The sequence below is a fragment of the Zosterops lateralis genome (assembly GCF_965231275.1).
Source record: "Zosterops lateralis genome assembly, chromosome: 15".
NCBI lineage: Eukaryota > Metazoa > Chordata > Aves > Passeriformes > Zosteropidae > Zosterops > Zosterops lateralis.
The window spans coordinates 550,768-559,709 of NC_139775.1; the positions used below are offsets into that span (position 1 = coordinate 550,768).

The following is an 8,942-nucleotide window of genomic DNA, read 5'->3' on the forward strand; positions in this document are numbered from 1 at the left end:
CAGCTGCCATGGATTGGGAGCAGTTTTCCAAAAGGCAGGTTGGCATCAAACCTGGAAAATTTGTGGAAAATTTGGGGGTTTTATAAATAATGTCTGAGCAGCTTAAATTCCTTGCTGGGTGGGTGATCCTCAGTTTCATTTCTCTCATTTTGAGCTGTAAATATTTTATTTCCACCTGGGTATTATTATTCCTAATAATTAGTCACTCCTATTTCTTCTTATTCCTAATAAATATTAACTCCTATTTAATTGTTAGTATGAAATCCCCCAAAATAGGCACATACGCTATAGATAGGTTCAGATGGAATAAATTGATTTTAAGCTGGTTTAAACTCTGGTTTTATGGCTTTTATAGGGGAAAGGGGAGGAAGGGAAGGGGAAAAGGAGGAGAAGGAAAAGGAGGAGAAGGAAAAGGAGGAGAAGGAAAAGGAGGAGAAGGAAAAGGAGGAGAAGGAAAAGGAGGAGAAGGAAAGGATTTAAAGCATTTTAACCCAAGCAGAAGAAAACTGAGCGAACACAACACTTTAATGCATAATTTCTCAATTTACTTCATACGAAAGCTCCCAAATTCTTTTTCCACACTTGCCAATGACCCAAAAGAAAAGAAGGAATTGTGTTTTATCCCCAGGTTTTGCAGGGTGGATACAGAAATCACTGTTTGTAGCTGGCCACCTCCAGGTCCACGGGGTAGCGGAGACGGTAGCCCATGCACTTCTGCCTGTCAATAAAAATGCTGTTGGCTTTGACAGCGATTTCCTTCTCCAGCTTCATCCTGGTCTCCTCCAAATTCTTCAGGTTCTGCTCCGATTCCATCAGTTTCCTCTTCAGGGCCTCCAGGAATACCGTGAGTTCTTCCACTTCGCTCACCAACCTGGAAGGGAGCGGGTGAAAGTCGCGAGAAATCAGGAATGGTGATGCAAGAGATTGGGATAAAGGTCAACTACAGAATGGAAAATTCATCAGGGAAAGACCTCAGAAAAGTCCAAGACTGGATTTGGGATAAAGATCAACTACAGAGTCAAAAATTCACCAGGAAAAGACCTCAGAGAAATCCAAGAAAAGATTGGACTTAGGATAAAGATCAACTACAGAATTAAAAATTCATGAGGAAAAGACTTCAGAAAAAATCCAAGGAAAGATTGGATTAGAGACTGAGATCAACTACAGAATCAAAAATGCATCAGCAAAAGACCTCAGAAAAGTCCAAGATTGGATTTGGGATAAAGATCAACTATGGAATCAAAAATTCAACAAGAAAAGACCTCAGAAAAACTGCACAAAAAGATTGGATTTGGAATAAGGATCAACAGAATCAAGAAGTTATTTCTGACTTTGAGCCAAAAAATTAAAAGCTGTGAGGTAAAAATTTTTTTTAAATTGCCTTAAATCACTTTGGGGTGGAACAGAAGCCTTTGGGGAATTGATTAATTACCCAAGTTTGGGTTAATTGCCTAAATTGGGGTTGGTTTAATACCTGAACTGGGGCTCATCCCTGCAGAGCTCAACGTTGGGCCTGAAGGATCTGTCGTAGAGCCTGGTTTGAGCCACTTTCAGATAAGCCTCCTTGTCCCTGATGGCTTTCTTCAGGTTTGCAATGTTGGCTTCCTCCTCCCCAATATCCTTCAGGATCTGCAGAGGAAATTCCAAGGAAAACAAAAATTTAAACAATAAAAAATATCACCCCCAAAAAGGTCTGTTCTTAGGGAAGCGGTAAAGTTTTCGCCGCCAGTCTTCTATTCTAACAAGAATAATTTTCATTTTAGATGATAATTAATGTCATTCTATTTAAGATTAAATATAAGAATTAAGGTGGATCCTTCAGGATCTGCAGAGGAAATTCCAAGGAAAAACAAATAATGATAAATATCATCCCCAAAAATATCTTTGTGAAGCGGTGAAGTTTTCACCACCAGTCTTCTATTCTAACAATAATTTTCATTTTAGATGATAATTTATTTTATTTTATTTAAGATTAAATACAAGAATTAAGGTGGGTTTGACCTTTTTTTAAAAATTATTATACTGAGAATCACAGCTTTAGTTTAAATAAAACAGAAGATGTTCAGCCTCTCCCACATCCCAAACCTTTTCCATGTTTCCTGTGGGATAACAACACATCCCACCTCCATGGAGTGCTTTGAATTGTAAATTTTAACTGGAAATCCAAGGGAAAAAAATGGATTTATTTTGAAGGAGTGTTGCTGATCAGCTTGGAAATGTCAGGATTTCTCAAGGAAATGGGAAAGACAGGAAATCCTGACATTTTTCTCCTCATAAATGGGAATAAATGAGATTAAAATAGGGTTACATGGGGCTAAAATGGGGGAAAATTAGACTACAACTGGGTTAAAATGGGGCAAAAATGGGACTAAAATGGGGTTAAATGGGGTTAAAATAGGGTTAAAATGGGAATAAATGGGGTTAAAATGGGGAAAATGAGGCTAAAATGGGGTTAAAATTAGGGCTAAATGGTGCTAAAATGAGGCTAAAATAGGGCTAAAATTGGAATAAATGGTATTAAAATAGGGTTGCATGGGGCTAAAATGAGACTAAAATGGGGATAAAATGGGGCAAAACCAGGATTAAAATGGGGTTAAATGGGGCTAAAATGGGGCAAAAATGAGACTAAAACAGGGCTAAAATTGGGCAAAAAAGGGATTAATATAGAGTTACATGGGGCTAAAATGAGACTAAAATGGGGCTGAAATGGGGCAAAAATGACACTAAAATGAGACTAAAATGGGTTTAAAACAGGGCTAAATGGGGTTACATGGGGCAAAAATAGGGTAAAAATGGGATTAAAATAGGGTTACATGGACCTAAATTGGGGAAAAATTAGACTAAAATGGGGCTAAAATCACTATAAAATGGGACCAAAATGGGCTTAAAATGAGCCTAAAATGGGGTTAAATGGGGCTAAATTGGGGGAAAATGAGACTAAAATGGGGTTAAAAATGGGTTAAAATGGGAATAAATGGTATTAAAATATGGTTACATGGGGATAAAATGGGGCAAAAATTATACTAAAATGGGACTAAAATGGCTATAAAATGGCTACAAAATGGCTATAAAATGGGTCAAAAATGAGATTAAAATGGGGCTAAAATGAGGTTACATGGGGCTAAACTGGGGGAAAATCAGACTAAAATGGGGCAAAAATGAGACTAAAAGGTATCTAAATGTGTCATTTCCCAGGCTGATCCCCCAGACCTGCTGCAGGTGCTGCTCCAGGCGCAGCTTGGCCTCGGCCAGCTCACGCAGGTGGCAGTCGAAGGCCTCGCTGACGGCAGCGCGCTGCAGGCGCAGGTCCTCAGAGGCGTCGTGGATGATGCTGTTGATCAAAGCCCGCAGCTGCACCGAGGCCAGTTTCTCCTGCTCCGCGCTGGAAATGTTGTCGTGGCTGAACTGAGCCCAGGACTTGGGGGTGGAGGCGCTGCGAGGACAAGGAGTGGGAGAAAATTGGGATTTTGGTCTTAAAAAAATGGGGTTTTCTATGGAAAAGTGGTGTTGGCTCTTGTTTGTGGTGTAGATTTTCCCAGGAGGAATGGGATTAATCCTTTATAAAATCAATAAAAATCCTCAAATAAATCAATAAAAATCCTCAAATAAATTAATGAAAATCCTCAAATGAATCAATAAAAATTCTCTAAGAAATTAATAAAGATCTTCTAATAAAACAACATAATTCTCAAATAAATAAATAAAAATCCTCAAATAAATTCATAAAAATTCTTGAATAAATTAATTAAAATCTTCAAGTAAATTAATAAAAATTCTCCAATAAATCAATAAAGATCTTCTAACAAATCCATAAAAAAATCTCGAATAAATCCATAAAAATATTATAATAAATTAATAAAAATCCCCAAATAAATTAATAAAATCCTCTAATAAATCAATAAAAATTCTCAAATAAATTTTAAAATTCCCCAATTAATAAGTTCTCACTCTTGTGGTTTCAGAGGGAACTGAAGCCTGAGATAAAATCAGTCCAAGTGCTTCCATCTTGAGCTAAAGCTGCTCAAAACGTTCACATGTTTTTTGTCCAGTTCAGTCCCAGCAAATAAACTCAGGAATATATCCAGGATTTAGAGGCTGGAAATAAAAAACCTGGGATCTTGACAGGCTGGAGAATGGAAAGCTCCAGGGAGAGCTCAGAGCCTCTTCCAGGGCCTAAAGGATTCCAGGAGAGTTGGAAAGGGATTTGGGACAAGGGATGGAGGGACAGGACACAGGGAATGGCTTCACATGGAGAGGGAGGGATGGATGGGACATTGGGAATAGAATTCCCAGAGAAGCTGTGACTGCCCCATCCCTGGAACAATCCAAGGATGGAGTTTGGAGCAACCTGGGATGGTGGAAAATGTTGGGATTGGATCTGGCTGAGCTTCCGGCAACTTCCAACCCAAATATTCCATGTAGGACACCCAGCACAGCCTTTCCACCCATGGAGCTGCCTCAAAGTTCTTCCCACGCCCAATCCCAGCTGGGATTGAGCATTCCAGGGCTGTTATCCCAGGAATTACTCACGTCTCCTCAAACTTGACGGAGCTGGGGTGGGACTGGATGTTGGTGCTGTCGGGGCAGTAGCTGATACATTTATCATCGATATGATACGTCTCCACCTTGTCCGACCAGTCCAGCTCGCAGTTCTCCTTCTGGATCCGGTTGGACCTGGAAAATTGGGTTCACAGCTCAGCTGGAAGCAAGAGAATTCCCAAGCCATCCCTGTCTGAGAAGGGCAGCTTCACCCTTTGTGTTCCACAGGCAAACGAGACCACAAAATTCCCCATGGGATGGAAAATCCCAAATTCTCTCTCCCACCACCATCTCCTGAAAGAGGAGACTGATGGAGATGGAACATTAGGAAAAAAATTCCAGTGTGAGGGTGTGTGAAAGAGGAGCCTGATGGAGATAGGATATCAGGGGAAAATTCCAGTGTTGGATGTCTGGAAAAGCAGCCTCATTGAGATGGAATATTGGGGAAAATTCCAGTGTAGGGTGTTTGGAAGAGGATCCTGATTTAGATGGAATATTGGGAAAAATTCCAGTGTGAAATGTCTGGAAGAGGAACCTGATTGAGATGGAATATCAGGAAAAATTCCAGTGTGAAGATGTGTGGAAAAGGAGCCTGATAGAGAAGGGATATTAGGATAAAATTCCAGTGTGAACTGTCTGGAAAAGCAGCCTGATTGATATGGAATATCAAGAAAAAATTCCAATATAAGGATATGTGTCAGAGCCTGATTTAGATTGAATATTGGGAAAAAAATCCAGTGTGAGGGTGTTTGGAAGAGGAACCTGATGGAAAAAGGATATTGGGGAAAATTCCAATGTAGGGTGTCTGGAAAAGCTGCCTGATGGAGATGAGATTTTGGGAAAAAATTCCAGTGTGAGGGTGGGGAGGCCCTGGAACAGAATTCCCAGGGAAGTTGTGGCTGCCCTGGATCCCTGCAAGTGCCCAAGGATTGAGTTTAGAGCACTCTGGGATTGTGGAAGGTCCCTGCCCATGGAACTAGATAATCTTTAATGATGTTCAGATTAAAATTGCGGCTTTGTTGTTAGAGTTAGACCTCGCTCAGTTAATTGTAATTATAATTATTCTGACTACAAAAGCTTGTGGGTTGTTATCAGCTGATAACACCAGGTGTCACTGTCAGCCAAGGAATTGGGAATTCTCCTGGAAAATGGGAATTAAATGGGGTTGAAATGGGACTAAAATGGGGTGAAATGGGACAAAAATGGGGGGGGGGAAGAGACTAAAATGGGGTTAAAAATTGGGTTAAAAAGGGAGTAAATGGGACTAAAATGGGATTAAAATAGGGTTACATGAGGCTAAAACGGGACGAAAATGAGACTAAAATGGGGCTAAAATGGGACTAAATGGGACTAAAACTGGGCTAAAATGGGAATAAATGGGGCTAAATTTGGATTAAAATGGGAATAAATGCAGCTAAATGTGATTAAAATGGGCTAAAATGATCTTAAAACAATTAAAACCCCCAAATCAAACTCATTATGTTTCTCTAATGCTCTAATTAATATAACAGAGGTACTTTACATTAATTGGCATTTACAGCCATTTTTTAAAAAACATTTTTTTTTAATCAGGTAGAACAGGAGCAGATTAAATTATTTTTTTTCAAACTAAAATATGAAGTTTCCAGCAGTTAATTTCTTTATATCAATGGATTTTAAGATACAGTAACATCTTTCCAAATGTTTTGTTAGAAATTCCAAGCAAATAATCCTTTGGAATGGCAAGGAACGCCGGGCCTGGCACAGAAATTCCAGATTTAAAGGTCACACTGACATCTGTTGCCAAAAATAAATCCTCTTGGGAAGCTTCTTTGATCCCAAAAATACCTTTAATAATACAAAGATATTCCCAAGAAGATGATATGCAGAGAATGTTTTTATAGCACTGGAATTTAGTGTTGGAAAACAATCCCAACACGGTTCTAGAAAGGAGGAAAATCGAAATCTGAATCTAAAAATCTAAAATTTAAACCTGAAAATCCCGAGGTTTCCAGTTTAAATGGAATTCCCACAGCTCTTAAGCCTGGCCTGGCTGAGATCTGTTATCCACCTTTATTCCAGGAATTACTGGGCTGGAGAATCCTGGGATTTGTTTTACCTGATCTGGGTGGTGGCTTGGATGATGGTTCTTTTCAGAAGATCCCGGATATCCCGGATCAGTTCTGCTTCCTAAAGAAAAACAGGGAGAATTCCGTGGATCCAGAGCAGGAAACACAATCCTGAGGGAGCAATTTGGGGATAAATCCTTAAATATCTTTATCTACTCTTGGTTCTGGTAAAACTTGGAATTGTGGAGTCACCAGATCCTGAGGGAACTCAGCTCTAAACCTGTGGAGGCTGAAAAACCTGGAATACTTCTAAAACCTGAGAATTCTGTGGATTAGTCTGGGTGTTATCCTATTATGGATGGGATTCTTCCCTGGCACAGATTCGCAGAGAAACTGTGGCTGCTCCATCCCTGGAATGTCCAAGGCCAGGTTGGACAGGACTTGGAGAAACCTGGGAGGTGGGAATTGATGATTTTTAAGGTCCCATCCATCCCAAACCATTCCAGGATTCCGTGATCCCATCAGGTTAAATGGAATAAATGAATTCCTTGCTCGGTTTTGAGACAGGGAAAAATCAGGGAATAACCCCATGCCTGGAACCAGATTAATCAGGATGGACATGATGAGCTTTAAAGTCTTTTCCAACTTAAAAATTTCCCTGATTCCCTGAATTTTGTAACAATTCCCACATGGAAATGTCCTACACCAACTCTCCCCCGTTTATATGGGAAAAACCTCTTCGATATTGATTATAAATCAGAAATTACACACAATTCCTATTCAAAATATTCCTATCATGCCCTCTGTGTGGAATCCTAGAATGTCCTGAATTGGGAAGAATCCACAGGGATCAAGCAATTCCTGGTTCTTCCCAGGATAATCCCAAAAACCCCACCAGGTGCCATTGCCCAAACATTTCAGTCTGATCCATATTTTTCGGATATTAATCCTCTGGTTTAATGAGCTGATCATGAACTGATTGTGACTGGAGGCTGCAGGTGAATAATCATTAATTAATTTATGGGATATTGGAATAGATGTAATCCCAGGACAGAAAATACCCTGGAAAATGTGATTTTTGTAACATCCAGCACAAGAATGACACTGGGATTTGACAGGAATCTCTGGTGACAGGATCAGATCATCACCTTGGCAAAACTCAGGGGAAATTAACGACAGCAACTGCCAAAATTTGGATAATTCGAGTATGGGAACAGCCAGGGAATACCCTACTGTTCATGAACTTTTGGATTGTGGAGTTTTAAAGAGTAACCTGCAGAGAGGAGAGGGTTTCAGGGCGAGTGGAGAAGGAATTTATGACAGAATAGGATTTTTGTGTTGGTGCAGGAAAACTCTGGACTGGTTTTGTTGGGGTCAGGGCTGCGGGAGGGACCTGCTCTCCTCCGGCCACACTGTTCCAAGTGATGGGAAAAGCGACTTGAAACCCTTTTTAAACATAGGAAAAATCCCTGGAGTGACACTGGGAGTCCGGGAAGGGGCACCAGAGCCCGAATCTCAAGAGAAACTTCCTCATTTCACCTCCTCCTCGCTGCCGCTCCTCACTCCAGCTCTGTCACCAACAGGGCAGCAGTGCCGGGGCTGTCACCAGCCTCAGCTCCTGCTCACCTTGAGCAGCTGCCTCTCCACCTGATCGATCACCAGGTCCGGGGGCTGCCGGCGGTCGCGGCACTCCAGGTTATCGATCACCACCGCGTAGGGCACCTCGGTGGCGTCCAGCGCCCGCTCCAGCCGCAGCTTCTGGGCCGCCAGCAGGTTGGTCTCGGCGTCCAGCTCCATGATCTCCTTCTGCAGCTCCGATCTCCAGAACTGGATGTCCTGCAGCCGCTGGCCCAGGGTGTTCTTGGAGTACTGCTGGGCTCGCTGAGCGCTGGCGGCCGCCTGCTTGACTAGGTTCTTGGCCTCGGCGCGGCCGCGCTCCGCCTCCTCGCCCACCGTGAACGCCTTGTAGTAGACGCCCGCATTGCGGCGGTGCCACTCGGGCAGCTGGTACTTGGCGGTGCGAAGGCCGGCCATGGCCATGCCGCAGCAGGAGCGTGGCCTCTCGGTGCGGACCACATCGCAGATTTTGGCGGGCAGCGGGCAGGAGGGAACGATCGGCGGCTGCGGCTCCTCGGGCTGCGCCATGGCGGAGCCTCTGCCGCTCCCGCTCCGGCGTCCTCCCCTCACCACAGCAACCGAGGCGGGCCCGCCATTTGATGGACGGCCGCGCGCACCAATCAGAAAGCAGATCCGCCCCAAGAGCGGAACTGATTGGTGAATACGCTGCTAGCGCCCGCCCCCACGCGGCTCGTTGCCGTGGTGACAGGGAAAGGCGGGAAGGGGACTGAGGGAGGT

The 8,942-nt window shown here is 42.7% G+C and overlaps 1 protein-coding gene across 1 annotated transcript; it reads right to left on the reverse strand.

Annotated features, from left to right (window-relative positions):
• Positions 1-651: 651 nt before the first annotated feature.
• Positions 652-8,732, reverse strand: TEKT4 (tektin 4; the record flags this gene model as incomplete). The annotated part of the gene is made up of 6 exons (XM_083872281.1): positions 652-871; positions 1,475-1,629; positions 3,211-3,433; positions 4,531-4,674; positions 6,638-6,708; positions 8,214-8,732. The coding sequence occupies 6 exons, from the start codon at positions 8,730-8,732 to the stop codon at positions 652-654; spliced, it is 1,332 nt and encodes a 443-aa protein (XP_083728407.1).
• Between the last annotated feature and the right edge of the window lie 210 nt (positions 8,733-8,942).